Genomic DNA, 16,437 nt, shown 5'->3' with positions numbered 1-16,437 from the left:
GTGTAACATTGTTAAATGTAGAAATATTGGAGAAAGGAATTTTAACCAAGATAGATTATATAGACGTTCCCTTTCTTGATCTAGATAGTTTTTCCCAAGCATGTACAGTGGCCTGAAATATTGGATGGGCCATTGAATTAAGTTGATGGCCAGTTAGTGTTTTTATAATTAAATCTTTGAGGTGTTTGTTTTTGTTTAAAATGATTTCCATATCTAACCACGCTGGGGGTTTTGATAATGTTAGCCAGAATCTACTTTGTTTTATCAAGGATGTATAATAATGGGCAACTATGTTGGGGATCCCCAAGCCCCCATATGCCCTCTTTTTATAAGTGATATTTGAGGATGTCCTGGGTTTTTTATTGTTCCAAGTAATTTTGTTAATGGTGGTTTGGAGAGATGTGAGGTATGATACCGAAATAGGTAGAGGAATGGAACTCAGTGTATAAAATCTTAGGTTGCGTAAAGATTTTTATTGTAAGGACTTTGCCCTATTTGTCTTCGAAGGTGTTAGTGTCGTTATTTATAGTTTAAATTAAGGAATTAATATTATTTATTACTATGTTGTTTAGATTATTAGTGATCTTAATCCCTAGATAGGTAAGTTCTTTATTAGCCCAGTTAATGGGGGAGGAAGCCTTAATTTTTTTTAATTTGCTCTTCATCTACGTTTAAAGGTGGGATTTTTTATGTTGTTGTGTTAATTTTGAATTGGGAGACAGTTGAGAAAGAATCCAAGAACTTGTGAAGTTCTGTCATGGATTTGAAAGGGTCTGTTATAGGGTGAGGACGATGTCATCAGCAAACATACTTATTTTGTATTGGCGAAGTGGGGTTTCCAATCCCTTGATTTTATTATTTTGTCTGACAATTTGTGCAAGGGGTTCCATGGCTAGAATAAAAAGAAGTGGGGATAAGGGGCATCCCTGTCTTGTACCATTTGTTATAGCAAAGGAGGGAGATAAATGATTGTTAGCCACGATTTTTGCTCTAGGGTTGGAGTAGGCGGCCATAATTGTAGTAACAAAAGAATTATCAAACCCAAATTTGATCAGGGTTTGTCGTAGGAAGCCCCAATCTAGACGGTCAAAGGCTTTTTCTGCGTCTAAAGAGACAATCAGAGTGCTGTGTTTTGTTTGATTAGCTATTTTGATGGCGTTGATGATTCTCCTGGTACCGTCTGAAGAGTGGCGACCCATGACAAACCCGATCTGGTCATTATTTATTAAGGTGGGAAGTATCAGACTAAGCCTATTGGCTAGAATTTTGGAGTATATTTTGATGTCGCAATTGATTAGGGAGATGGGACTAAAATTGGCAATGTCTTCAAGGTTGTCTTTGGGCTTGGGAATTAAAACAATAGATGCTTCAAGCATTTCGGTAGGGAAGGTACCCGAGGATGAGGCCATGTTAAATGATTGCAAGAGATGGGGGGAGAGAGTTTTGTAAATGGTTCTATAGTAATCGTTGCCAAAACCATCAGGTCCTGGGGATTTTGATGGCTTTAGTTGCTTAATACAATCTTTTATCTCCTCTAAATTAAAGTGAGCTGATAGGGTTGATTTGTCTTCCGTAGCGATTTTTGGGCGGTTGATTGAAGAGAGGAATGAGGAGATGGCGTCTTGGTGGAGTTGGGAGGAGTTTTTTGGGGGATTAATGTTATAAAGCTTTTCGTAGAATTTCGCAAATTCGTTTACTATGTCTTGGGGGTGGGATAATGTTGTTCCTTTTGAGTCCTTTATTTTGTTAATTCTATTATGGAGCCTCCTTTTTTATGCGATTGCACATAAATTTAGTGGGTTTGTTTAATGATATATACATTTTATATTTAGTGCTTTTGACTGCGACTTCATAAGAGGAGATTAATAGTAGTTTTAGGTCGTGTCAATTTGTATATCTCCGTCTGTAACTTAGAAGTAGGGGAGAGGAGTGCGATTTGTTAATAAATTTAATTTTTTTAAAAGGGATTGGATTCTTTCTATTTCCGCCCTTTTTTCTCAGGAAGAGATCTGAATCATCAAACCTCTAATCACTGCCTTGTGGGCACACCATCTAATGATGGGATTAGGGGAATCTGAGCTATTTTCTTTAAAATACAGTTTAATTGAGGATTCTATTGAGGATTTAAGTATGGGGTTGTTTATAATATTTGAGTTACATTTCCAAAGATTCCTATTGCTTATTGGGGGTCCCAGACTGGGCTCTCCAACCACTGGAGAATAATCTGAAATGGTTTTGTCCTTTATATAAATTTTTACAAACCTCGCGACACCCTTTTATTCAGCTAGTGTAGTAGTAGGAAAAAGTGACCCATAACTTCTTAATCAATGCTAGTTTGAAAAAAAAAAAAAAGGATTCTTAAAAAACTGAATCGTTGGCAAATTTACAAACCAAATATGTAAAATAAAAAAGTAATACAATTTTCTTACTTTGCTGAGCCCATGACAATTTTCTTCCAGACTTGATACATGCAGATATCCCGAATGGATTTACCACAAAGCATTCCTTTATCCAGGCCTGCAACTTTTTAATGGAGAATGTTTCACTTGTCTTCGAATAACCACATAAAGTTTGCATTGGGTGCCAAAGGGCTAAATCAATAAAAGAATGGATAGTTCTGTTTTTGTCCACTGTTCCTTCCAGAAGCAAGCTGAGAGCACGTGCAGCATCAAGGGATAAAAGACTATAGTGACTAGAATGAGAGGATTTAGTAAGCTGGTCAGGATCCAGAAGTAACTCCAAAAGATGAGGTATGTGATGTTGTATAAATGCATGGTGGCCATAGTCATCCCAGTTCTAAAACAAAAGAAGAAATTAGAATTCCATAAATTAGATTTAAGGAAGCCAATAAGCGATTACAATTACTAAAAAAAAAAAAAAAAACTTGTCTTGAGTAAGGCTATGTTTCCATTATGAGCTTTTGGTGAGTTTTTGATGTAGCAGATTTTGTGCCCCATTTCTACACCCACTAACGGGAACCTGTCAGGTGATACATGCTGCCCAAACCTAGTAAAGACACTAGAGCCCAAGGGTGTAGGCAGGGCTGTGGAGTCGGAGTTAGTTTTGGTTGGAGTCGGAGTCGGTAGAAATGTACCGACTCCAGCTTTAAAAAAAAAATGTATTAATATTTCATAATTGAACTTTCATATGAATTTTATAAATGTTACTCAAATATATATGTTCTATCAAACTATGAACAGTGATAAGCAGTTCTGCTGGAGATAGAGACATTTCTTACTTCTTGTGTGTCACTGTTCTCCACTGCCCTTATCTAATCTTATACTTGGTTAACCTCATGCTGCCCCAACCCCCTTACTTACAATGTATGAAACTGAAAGTGAAAATGTGTTGCAAATTCTTAGTAGTAAAGCTCCTCCTCTAGACTAGATGTTTACTAGGTGTGCGTCTTCCAAGCATCTCACAGCTGCTACTCAGAAGAGGAAGACTGTAAGAAGTATTATCCTTTCAACAAACTTTGCATCAGTTAACTGTGAGTACATGAGGAATAACAGTATTACTGACCACTAAATAAGTTGTACGACCTGGCAATAATTTTGTAGAATTGTTTTTAGGAAAAACAATTGTCATTTGGATTGTGAATGCAGAATTAAAAACCTGAGAATGTCAAAGAAGCGTCACATTAAATCAGCTGTATTTGAACATTTCACCATCACTCAAGATAGAAAACATTATGTCTGTCAGTGTATGACAAATGATCCAGACGAAAACAAATGCTGTGAAGCCAAGATCAGTGCATATTCAGGCAAAGATAAAAATGCTCCCACCAGAGCTTCTAATCTCAAGAGACATTTACAGCGCTTTCATCCAGAAGTACTGAAAGCAGTGGATGAGAAAGACTGCATTCCAAACCAATGAACCAGTGCCCAGCTCTTCCAGCCAAACAAAGGAGCAGAGAACTTTGCAGCCATCAGTTGCAAGATATTTTGTCAGTGACAACAATACTGTGACAATGACAGTAGATACATTTAAAAAACGGATCATAGAGCTTGTTGTAAAGGATAGTGTGCCTATTTCATTATTTTCACAAACAGCTTTTATGTGTCTGAATGGGGAAATGGCCCGCAAGCTTGGTGTTTCTCTGGAGAGAGAGAGAGTATTACAAAATTAGTAACAAAATTAGTAATCGAAGAAGCTTTTAAACAAAAGGAAGAACTTAAAAAAACTCTCAAGGGACGCTTTCTGTTTCTTAAAATGGATGCCTGCACACGTCACAGAGTGAACTATTTTGCCATCAATGTCCGATTTGTTTGTGACAAAAATGTAATAGTTACCAAGACATTTTTGCAGTAAAAGACACCAAAGCTCATCACACCAGTGAGTTTCTCCAGGTCTTGGTGGAAAAGGTTCTGCAAGACTATGAACTTAAAAAAGAGCAAGTTCTTTCTGTCGTAACTGACAATGCTTCAAATATGATAAGTACTATTAAGCTAATGAATGAGAGTAATGATGGTGACCAGCAGCTAGAAGAACATTCTGGGTCCACAGACACAAATGTTTGAAATAGAGGAACACAGTATTGTAACTGAGGAGCAAACTGAAGTTGCTTCAGATGAACAGCAACATGATAGTTTAGATGATCTTGTTGAAACTGTCAATACGTTCTTTCATTCATCACATGCGCTGTGTTGTGCATACGCTACAGCTGGCTAAAAGAGACAGTCTGCAAGAAGGACATGCTGCTGCAGATTGGCATGGTGAGAAAATTGGCTACTGTTACAAGAACCCCTAAAGTTGACTCAACTTTGAAGAGAAGTGCTGGAAAAGGGGCAATTATTGATCAAGCCACACGATGCGGCAGTACTTAGGCTACTTTCACACTTGCGTTTGTAGCAGCTGCGGAAGCATCCGCATACTGCGGCACGACCTGCGTACCTAATGTTAAATATAGGTACACAGGCCGCATGCCGGCCGCATGCAGAAATAGGCGGAGCTAGCGGCGGAGGGCGGGGCTTCACGGAGGAAGTCCACAGCCCTCCGCAGCTGCTACAAACGCAAGTGTGAAACCGGCCTTACTTAATGATTCAGCGCTTGGTTGAACTGAAAACCTTTCTTGTAGACATGGCTAACCCTCAACTGACGCTAAATGAAAGTCAGTGGAATCAGGTGACTGAGCTGGAAAAATTGCTAGAGCACCCATTTACAGTGACTAAAAAATTACAAGCAGAGGACTTAACTCCAGGTATTTTCTTAAAGGAGTGGAAGAACCTGATTTTTCGCCTGTCCCAAAGAGGAGGGTTAATTGCAAGTGGCATTGCTACATCAATGAAACGGAGAGAGGAGCTACTATTACAAAATAACATTCTTTTGGCAGCTGTTTATGTAGACCCAATGCATCGGATTCTTCTAGATGATCAACAGCTAACTAAAGGAAAAGAAGCTCTGTTTGAAATAGCAGTAAGGATGAAAGGGTTGCAGAACAGTCAGGAGGAACAAGAAGAATTTGGTCGTCCTGCCACATCTTCACCCTCATCAACTGATGAAGAATTTAATTTCGAAAAATATTTGGATCACAAGGACCGTGCAAAGCGTTCCCGCATAGAAGAAGAGTCATCCCCATCAAAGAACACAGCCAGTACATTTCAGCAGAATTTTTCATGTGCACTAAAAGAAATCGAGAAATTTGACCGTTCATCAAAAATAACAGTGCAACAAGCGATTCCTCTGTATCCTGACATTGTCAGAGATGTTGCCCGAGTGGTTACTGCTTTGCCACCAACCCAAGTTAGTGTAGAGAGGTTGTTCTCTGCTCTCAAAATAATTAGATCAGATTTGAAGGCATCCATGAAGGAGGATCTGACAGAGGCAATACTTTTTCTGAGGACAAATTTATAGATTTCTTCTTATTTACTGCATAACAGTGTTTATTGCATATTTACTTACAAGAGTTTATAAAAGTTTATAAAAGTTATTTGCTATATTCTAATTGTATTCTAATAAATATAGTTTTTGCTCTAAGTGGTCTGATTACTTATATGATGGTGAGAAACTGAATAAGCACGATGTTAATATTTTACAACAGTAAATTTATTGTTACGAATTGGCCATTTATGAAGGAGCCATAGTCGGAGCCGGAACCTGATAAAATCCAGGAGTCGGAGTCGCAACTGTGGCTTACCGACTCCACAGCCCTGGGTATAGGTACTGCCGAAAGAAAGACGGGTCCTATGTGGCAAGTATGTGGATAAAGGTAAACCGACAAAAAAAACGTATACGGTCATGCTAAACAGCTAGTGGTCGGCCATGGAGGAAAAAAGAAAGAAGGGGGGGGGGTACATATAGCAAAGTAATGCTCAGATAATCCCTTCAAAAATCATGGTAATCAAACTTACAAACATGTACAGCATTTATGATCGATTCCTCTGTATAACTAGAAAAAAAAATTAAAATGTTGGTGTTTCTGCCAACTAAAACCACAAATTTAACGTTTGGGGTATAGAAAATAAATAATTCATCACTCTCTTTCTCTTAAAAAGTGTCTGTTTATAATGCTACAAATAGTTACCACCACAGACCTAGCATTTCAGCCAACAAGACGGCATGTGAAACATAAGGAGTAATAAAAAGGCCTACAGTTTGCTGATATTTCTTGAAATCCCATCCACTATGCTGTAACATCTGGATGCTGCGGATGTACGCAGGGTCCAACCCGCAGCGTTCACTAGCCGTGGGAACATACCCTAACAAGGAGGCTTTATCAGCAAACTGTAGGTCTTTTTGTTACTACTTCGGTTTCTCATGCAGGATCGTTAGCTGAAATGCTAGGTCTGAGTTGGTAACTATTTGTAGCACTATAAAGTGACACTAGAAAGGGAGTGGTGAACTATTTATATTTTTTTTATGCTGCCCAAACAGCTGGCAGCATATATCAGCCACTAGCTGTATGTCCACAGCCATGTAGGTTTGTCTCCCAAACGCTGTGGCATTTCAGAGAAAATAATACTTTTAATAGCTGCCAGGGACCACGCTGCATAGGTAACTAGAGGTACAGGCGGTCCCTGATGGCTTCTCCACACCCCCTGATGTGCGCAAATTGAAAAAATGCTTTGATAGTTCAAATCTGCAAGGAAAAAATAAAACCGCAGTAACTTGTTGGTACTGTAAAACACTGCGTTTTTTTTCTCCCATGGCAAAAATGTGCATGGGGAAAATCACAGTATGTGAACAAGCCTTAAAAGATTATCAGCAAGTTTTCAAGGAAATTTACAAGACAATTTATTAGGAACTACTTAACTTTTGAAGCGACTAAGGCCCAACAAAACCCCTTTTTAAAAATTGCACCCTTCAAAGTATTCAAAACTGATTTCAGGAAGATTGTTAACCCTTCAGGTGCGTCACAGGAAGTCAAGCAAAGTGGAATGAAAAAAAAAAAAATTATGTTCTTTTAATACACAAAATAGTTGCTTTAGCCCCACAATTTTAGAAAGCATAGCAGGAGAAAAACCTCAAAATGTGTAACAATTTTTCATAATTAAGCGAACACCCCATATGAGGTAGGGGACTTATGTTTGGACACACAATGGGACTCAGAAAGGGGAAGCGCTATTTAACTTGAATAGATTACTTATAACATGTCAAATTTACAGACGCTGGTGTTCCAGAATAGAAGAAACCCTAAGTGACCCTATATTGGAAACTACATCTCTTAACCCCCGAAGCTTTTTTCATTTTTTCGCTCCCCTTCTTTCCAGGGCCATAACTTTTTTATTTTTCTGTCAATATGGCCGTGTGAGGGCTTATTTTTTGAGGGACAAGTTGAACTTTTGAACGATACCATTGGGTTTACCATGTCGTGTAACAGAAAAAAGGAAAAAAATTCCAAGTGCGATGAAATTGCAAAAAAAAGTGCAATATCATAAAATGTTTTTTTGCTTGGCTTTTTTGCTAGGTTCACTAAATTCTAAAACTGACCTGCCATTATGATTCCCCAGGTCATTATGAGTTAACAGACACCAAACATGTCTAGGTTCTTTTTTATCTAAGTGGTGAAAAAAAAAATTCCAAAAAGTGCTAAAAAAATGTGCAATTTTCCAATACCCATAGCGTCTCCATTTTTCATGATCTGGGGTTTGGGTGAGGGCTTATTTTTTGCGTGCCGAGCTGACGTTTTGTAATTATAATACTTTTTGTGCAGATACTTTTTTTTTTTTTATTGCCCGTTATAGTATTTTAATGAAATGTCGCAGCGACCCCAAAAAAATTTTGGCGGTTTGATTTTTTTCTCACTACGCCGTTTAGCAATCAGGTTAATCCTTTTTTTAATTGATAGATCGGGCGATTCTGAATGCGGCAATACCAAATATGTGTAGGTTTGATTTTTTGTTTTGGTTTTATTTTGATTGGGGCGAAAGGGGAGTGATTTTTTTTTACTTTAAAAAACACTTTTTTGGCATGCTTCAATAGCCTCCATAGGAGGCTAGAAGCATGCACTACACGATTGGCTCTGCTACATAGAGGTGAAGCACAGATCACCTTTATGTAGCAGAAATGCAGCATTGCTTTGAGTGCCGACCACAGGGTGGCGTTCACAGCAATCTGCCATCAACAACCATAGAGGTCTCAAGGAGACCTCAGGTTGTTATGGCAATGCACCGATGACCCCCGATCATGTGACGGGGGTAAGGGTTGTGAGAGCTTCTGGCCACATGGCCGACGGTGCTTGTTAAATGCCGCTGTCAGTTTGACAGCGGCATTTAACTAGTTAATGGGTGCGGGCGGAACGCGATTCTGCTCACGCCCATTGCGGCCACATGTCAGCTGTTGTTAACAGCTGACATGTCGTGGCTTTGAGGTGGGCTCACCACCAGAGCCAACCTCAAAGCGGGGGAGTCTGCCAGCTGACGTACTATCCCGTCAGCTGGCAGAAACGGGTTAAAGTAGTTTAAACTTGGGACAACTTCTTCTCATACCGCTTGTTCGGCCCCCACAAAATAATAAAGCATACACTCACCTCCAGTGCTGGCGCAGTTTCAGCGGTGCGGTGTTGCAACACGTGACGATGGCGCCTAATCAGATTTGGCATCACTGTCCCCGCCATTGTACGAATTGAGCATGAGCCAGGGACCAGCTGAAGCCCAGACCTTCCTCTTCATGTTAGATTAGTCCAAAGGCGGGGACGGTAGCGCCAGCACTGATTGGGTGCCGGCGTCACGTGTCACAACGCCGCATGGGAGCCCCGGTGAGAGCATGTGCCGACACCACTGGAACAGCGCAAGCATGGGAGGTGAATATAGGCTTTATTATTTTATCGGTGCCAAACATTTTGATCAAGAAAGGGTCGCCCTCGTAGTATTTAGGCACTAAGTGATCATCACAGACTATTATCATGTTAGGCAGTGAAAATAAAAAAATAAAATAATTTCTACTAAAATGTTGGCTTTGTCCCAAATTTTTTATTTTCACAATGGGCAATAGAAAAAAAAAAAAAGTAACCCACAATTTGTTACAGTTTCTCCCAAGTGTGGAAATACTACTGTTTGGACAAAAGCCAGAGTTTGAAAGGAAAATAATTATTTGGCTTTTGGAGTGCAAATTTGGCTGGAGTAGGTTGCAGAGCCATTTAAAGGGTCCCCAGAAGAAAATTCACCTTGTGGTGTGTAGACAGCATTATTACAGCACGGGTATCTCACTCATTTTTCCCCCCATTCGGCTATGTGAAAATGAAACTTTTCATTTGCAAAGATGGGTTCAGATTAGTGTGGGCAAAATCTATTTACCAAAGGGGAATAAATGTTATTTCAATTTTACATTTATTTGCAATTCAAATGCCATCCGATTTTAAATCAACAATATAATATATAAGAGACATTCAGTTTTCTGTTAATACTTGCAATGGATACATAAAAAAATCGATGCCATATGGACGGGAAGTGCATCTGAACAAGCCCTTACAATAAGTACTTTTAGCTTGAAAGCTTTCATTTTTACTATCGCTCATAAGACGAAGTACATAAGAAAGCGCAGAGAAATTGATTATGCCATTTCTCCAAAGCACGGTAATACTCTATAGAGGGTCAGACACTACTGACTGAGCACACAGCAGGGCTCAGAAGGGAAAGCGCATTATTTGGCTTTTAGTGGATAAATTTTGCAGGAATAATTTGTAGAGGCCAATTTTGGAGCCCCTAAAGTGTCAGAATGAAAAAATCCACAAAAGTTTCAACATTTTGCAATTTACACCCAGAAGGAACTCATCTACAGGAGTGGTCCCTATCTTTACTGAACAGGCATTGTTGACACAGTGGATGATGCATAGTGAACTATGCTATTTTAGTTCTGAATACGCGCAACCCATAAACGGTTAGTCAGGGGTTGTTCTGGATAGAACAACCGAGGACGTATCAATATGAGATAAGTGGGAGTTAACACCCTGTTTTGCAGAATAAATTTCATATTTTTATTAATATTATAGAGGACTACATAACTCAAGCTATTTTAAATTTAACAAATGAAAAAAAATCCGGATTTGCTGTTTAATGATATTCATTGTGCAGTATAAGCAACTTCAAATCTTTTAGCACTATAATCGTACAGATCCAAAGAGAAGAGGGTTATTTTTTCCCCAAACATTCAGTGTTCATCTCTATACAATGAGAGCTGTAACATTTTATTCTTTTGTCAAAAGAGCTGTGCAATTACTTTTTTGTGGGATGAGTTGACCTTTTCAGTGACAATAAGAAAAATAAATTTTATTTTTTTAAACATTCGGACTTTTGATCTCTTCATTTTATTTTTTTTTGTAAAGTGGTTTGGCGTGTTTTTTTATTTTTTTTCTTAAAGAAGTTGTCCACGTCTATAACCTTTTTTTTTTTTTTTCATAAATCTTGCTATTATGTGCCACTGAAAACATCCACTGTGTTTATTTTAGCAATATTACCTTTTATCATGCTGCAGCAGCACATCTTTAGTGCTGGATTCAGCTCTCATGGGGTTAATCGACAACTTCCTTTCTCCTGAGTTATTGTGCTCTAATACTACAAGTTCCATGATGCATTGCACTGCTACTAAGCAGGAACCTACCACACCCACTCCAAAACACACCCCAACCCCTCCCTCCTCTATCTTCAAAAAGATTTGTGATGTCATTTCTGTCCAACCTCCTCTTTTACATTTGTCCAACCCACACTCCATTACACACAGATAGAGGGATAGATAGATACATACATACAGATATATCTATGTCTATTTCCATAGATATGTCCATATCCATGTTTCTAAACCCCTTCACCCCTGGACCTTTTTTCGTTTATCGCTCCCCTTCTATCCAGAGCCATAATTTTTCCGTCAGTATGGCCATGTGGGGGCTTATCTTTTGCGGGACAAGTTCTACTTTTGAACAACATCATTGGTTTTACCATGTCGTGTAACAGAAAATGTGAAAAAAATTCAAAGTGCAATGAAATGGCAAAAAAAAGTGCAATCCCACATTAGTTTCTTGCTTGGCTTTTTTGCTAGGTTCACTAAATACTAAGGCTGTGTGCACACGTTGCGGATTTGATTGCAGATCCGCAGGGTTTTTTGCCGCACTGAATTGCATCAAATCCGCAGTGTAGTGCACAACCAATGTAAGTCTATGGGAGCCGCAGACTTGTTGTGCACATGCTGCGGAAAAAGCCACACCAAAACGCAGCTTTTTTTTCTCGCAGCATGTCACTTCTTTTGTGCGGAACTGCAGTGTTTCTGCACCTTTAGACTTTCATTGACTTGGGCACATCCGCAGCAAAACCGCAGATGTAAAAAAGATCTGCAGTTTTGCTGCGGATGTGGGTCCGAGAAACGCTGCAGCTCGGGAGGATGGAAGTGTGTGGGCGGTGACGGTGTGCGTGTATGTGTGTGCAAGCAGGGTCTGCGGGCTGATCGGATGTGTGTGGCGCTGTGCAGGACTGTTCAGGTGTGTGCGGGGTCTGTGGGCTGTTCGTGTGTGTGCGGGGCTGTGCGGGGGGTCTTTTGGGGTGTGTGTGCAGGCATCATCCGATGGGACTACAAGTACGCAGCATCCAATCTGCAGCTTATTCAGATGTAATCCGGACAGTGGACACACACCCTACGCTATCCATACATCTATCAATAGATATATCTATCCAGACACATCTACAGATAGATATATGAATAGATAGATGTATGCATCTATAGATCTATCTATATGTAGATCTGTCTATCCATTTCATCTATCATCTATCTGTCTATCTGTGTGTTTAATGGAGTGTGGGTTGGACAAATGTAAAAGAGGAGGTTGGACAATAATGACATCACAAATCTTTTTTTTTTTGTTCAATAATACATCTTTATTTACCTTTCAAAAACGCACCAAAACGCCTAAAAACCGTGCAAAAACCGCAACAAAAGAGAATTAAAAAATGCATCAAAACCGTGCAAAAAACTGCATAAAAAACGCATCACAACTGAAAAAAAACGCATCAAAACCACACCATAATTGCATCAGCACTGCACCAAAAACTGCATCAAAACTGCGCAAAAACCGCACCAAAAACTGCATCAAAACCGCACCAAAAACTCCATCAAAACAGCACCAAAACTGCAAAACTGCACCAGGTTTTGATGCAGTTTTGATGCAGTTTTTGATGTTTTTTTTGGTGCGGTTTAGGCGCGGTTTTAATGCCGTTTTTGGAAATAAGTAAATAAACGGAAAATGTGCATGATTTGAATGGAAACATGCATGAAAAAATGGATTCCAAGGCCGGATTCATAATTTCACAGCTCAGTTTCATACGTTTTTTCGCCGGATCCGTCGCTGTGCGTTTTTTCGCCGGACAGAAAAAACGTTCCTCTGTATGTGTTTTCCATCCAGCGGAAACAGCTTTTTTGACGGATCCGGTAAAAAACGGATGAAACGTGTGGCCATCAGGCGCAATCCGGCGCTAATACAACTCTGAGAAAAAAACGGATCCGGCGGAAAAAAATGGATCCGTTTTTTTCAAAACTCGCCGGATTGTGCCTCACGGCAAAAACCTGATGTGTGAAAGCAGCCAAATATAAGGAGAGATACATCTATGTATCTATCTATAAATATATCTATGGATAGATATATCCATAGATATATAATAGAAAGGCCGATGTTTCTAAGGCCTCTTTCACACTAGCGTCGTGCACTGCACATCGCAATGCGTCGTTGTGGAGAAAAAACGCGTCCTGCAAAGTTGTCTGCAGGATGCGCTTTTTCTCCATAGACTTTTATTAGCGACGCAGCACGACGGCCCCTTACCGATGCTAGTGTGAAAGCAGCCTAAGGCTACTTTCACATTTGCGTTTTTAGCAATCCGTCTTTTTGGGAAAAAAACGGATCCTGCAAATGTGCTTGCAGGATGCGTTTTTTACCCATAGACTTGTATTAGTGAGGGATCGCGACGGATGGCCACACGTCGCGTCCGTCGTGCAACGGATGCGTGTTTTGGCGGACCGTTAGCACGTCCCTCGCGTCTGCCATTTTCTACTGCGCATGCGCGGCCAAAACTCCGCCCACTCCTCCCGGGACTTCAGAATGGGCAGCGGATGCGTTGAAAAACTGCATCCGCTGCCCACGACGTGCACAAATTTCACAACGTGCGTCAGTATGTAGGCCCGACGCATAGCGATGGACCCGTACCGAAGCAAGTGTGAAACAGGCCTTAATGAGCGTTTAATTTAATTTAAAAAACGGAAAAAAACAGCGTGGGCTCCCGTGCAATTTTCTGTGCCAGAGGGGGAAAGCCGACGGCCGGGGGCCAATATTTGTAGCCTGCTATGAATATCAACCCGCAGGTAGCCTTTACTGGCTATTAAAATAGGAGGACCCCCCCAAAAAAATGACGTGGGGTCCCCCCATATTTTATAGCCAGAAAGGCTACGCAGACAGCTGCCGGCTGATATTCATAGCCTAGGGAGGGGCCATGGATATTGGTCCCCCCCCGGCTACAAATACCAGTCCGCAGCCACCCCAGAAATGGCGCATCTGTAAGATGCGCCAATTCCGGCACTTATCCCCTCTCTTCCCACTCCCGTGTAGCGGTGGGATATGGGGTAATAAGGGGTTAATGTCACCTTGCTATTGTAAGGTGACATTAAGCCGGGTTAATAACGGAGAGGCGTCAATAAGACGCCTATCCATTACTAATCCAATATTAATAAAGGGTTAATAAAACACACATTAGGAAAAAAGTATTTTATTATTCTTCATTTAACCATACTTACCATACTTCAGCGCCTGCAAAAAACGTAAAATAATAAACCGTATACTACCTGTCCGCCGTAGTCCAATTAATAACGAGTGTCCCACGACGACCTCCCCTATAGAACAGTGACATCGGGTGATGTCACTGCTCTATAGGACCCTCAGTGACACACTGACAGGAGACAATGGCTCCTGCAGTGCATCACTGAGGTTACTATAGTTCACTGGTCTCACTTTATGGCAAAAAGCTGCGTGGGAACTTTCTCATACAGCATGCCATAAAGTGAGACTAGGGACTATTTTCTCACAGGGGCGTAGGAATACATTGTGGGGAATACATTGTGGAAGGATACCTTCCTCCCCTCATTGTGTTCCTGGTGCCCCTAGAGAGTGGTTGCATCATCTGATGCTGCTGCTCTCCACGGGAGATCGTCGAGGGACACTCGTTTTAATTGGATTTCTGCGGATCAGGGAGTATATTGTTTGTTTATTATTTTAATATTTTTTACAGATGACAATGGCTTCGGGGATCAAGTGACAAGTGATGGTGAGTATGTACTCTATGTTATATGTACTGTATGTCTGTATGTATGTTGTATGTATGTTGTATGTATGTTGTATGTATGTACCGTATGTCTGTTGTATGTATGTATGTACTGTATGTGGCATGTCGCATGTCACATGCTGCATGTCGTCGCATGCGGCATGTCGTCGCATGCGGCATGTCGTCGCATGGCGCATGTCGTCGCATGGCGCATGTCGTCGCATGGCGCATGTCGTCGCATGGCGCATGTCGTCGCATGGCGCATGTCGTCGCATGGCGCATGTTCTGTATGTGTGTATGTACTGTATGTGTTTTTTTTTGTTTTTTTTACATTCAACACATTAGCCGGATGATGGGACTACTACTGTCCCATCATTGGCTAATGTGTCACTCACTGTCACTGTAGCAGGCAGAGCCCGATTGGACTTGTAGTCCCATCGGACGATGCCTGCACAGAGACACACATACACACCCCAAAGACCACCCCCGCAGCAGACCCCAGCACATACCGGCGCCGGTACGTGCGGGCCGGGGCTCTGCGTGCCGGTATATGCGCCGGTATGTGCGGGCCGTGGCTCTGCGTGCCGGCATGTGATGGCTGGTGCCGCCCGCACATACTGGCACCGGCACGCAGAGCCCCGGCCCGCACGTACCGGCGCAGCCCGCACATACCGGCACCGGCACGCAGAGCCCCGCACATCACATCGTGGATTCCCTGCCTAGCCCCGCCCCCAGCAAGTCCCGCCCGCCCCCAGCACAGCCCCGCAGGCAGCCCCCAGCACCGCCCACAGCCCAGTCACTCTTGATGAGTGACTGCTGACTGTTAGCCTGGGGTCACGCCTGCTGCTGACGTCACGTCAATTTCCAGAGTCTGGAAATTGACGTGACGTCGGTGGAAATAAGCGGCGGCTGCAGCCTGGGGGTCACGTGACCCGGACTCAGCCGCCGGAATAGCGCCGCTCACAGGCGAAAACGGCAACGGAAGGTAATCACACAATTCATCAGGGGCCCCCGGGGGGATACATTGGGGGGTTAATTGAAAGTAGTGGACAACCCCTTTAAGGGAACCTGTCATCTGGTTTGGCCGATATCAGATCCGGCCATGACCTTTCAGGGCTGATATGACCTCCCCCCACAGGGGAGTATAAGAAGTTATTTTTCAGTTCTTCACGGTCGGGTTGGGGGCAGATATACAGCATTATATCAGCCAAACCTGGTGACAGGTTCCCTTTATGGATTATTCCTTACTAGAACAGTAACCAAAAATATACATAGGGACCCATATTACTTCAAAAGTATATACACATACACAGCTAAAAATGAAATGGCACAGTGGGCGGGGGGTAAGAAGGAAGAACACCTAAGGCCTCTTTCACACTTCAGTCTTTTGGCGTCAGTTTGAAACAGCCATTTTCGTCAAATAGCGGATCCGCCATTTTTTTTGGCGGATCCGCTATTTTCCCATAGACCTACATTAGCGACGGATTGTGGCGGATGGTCGTCCGTTCCATCCGCCATGCGACGGCTCCGTCGAGATTTGGCGGACGTTGTCTAGACATTGACGGACATTGTAACGTTTTTTTTGTCTGCGCCTAAATGGCGGTTCGCGACGTATCCGTCGCGTTCGCCATTTCCTAGAATGGGTGCCTATGGGCGACAGATCCGTCGCGATTCGTCATTTGGCTCCAAAAAGTAGATACTTTGCCCA

At 41.8% G+C, this 16,437-nt stretch overlaps 1 protein-coding gene across 7 annotated transcripts in view; it reads right to left on the bottom strand.

Moving 5' to 3' along the window:
* The window catches only part of TBCCD1 (TBCC domain containing 1), a 208,520-nt gene that overhangs the window by 122,243 nt on the left and 69,840 nt on the right, over positions 1–16,437 (bottom strand). For all 7 annotated transcript variants that reach the window (XR_013218262.1, XR_013218261.1, XR_013218259.1 and 4 more), the window contains exon 3: positions 2,430–2,796. Coding sequence is in view for 3 of the 7 variants with exons in the window: in XM_077275599.1 (XP_077131714.1) it covers positions 2,430–2,796 (367 nt within the window). In the remaining 4 variants the exon portion in view is untranslated. The remainder of the gene's footprint in view (positions 1–2,429; positions 2,797–16,437) is intronic.

This window comes from Ranitomeya variabilis, chromosome 7, assembly GCF_051348905.1.
Source record: "Ranitomeya variabilis isolate aRanVar5 chromosome 7, aRanVar5.hap1, whole genome shotgun sequence".
Classification (NCBI taxonomy): domain Eukaryota; kingdom Metazoa; phylum Chordata; class Amphibia; order Anura; family Dendrobatidae; genus Ranitomeya; species Ranitomeya variabilis.
The sequence above is the reverse complement of the archived record's forward strand: the minus strand, read 5'-3'. Positions and strand labels throughout refer to the sequence as shown.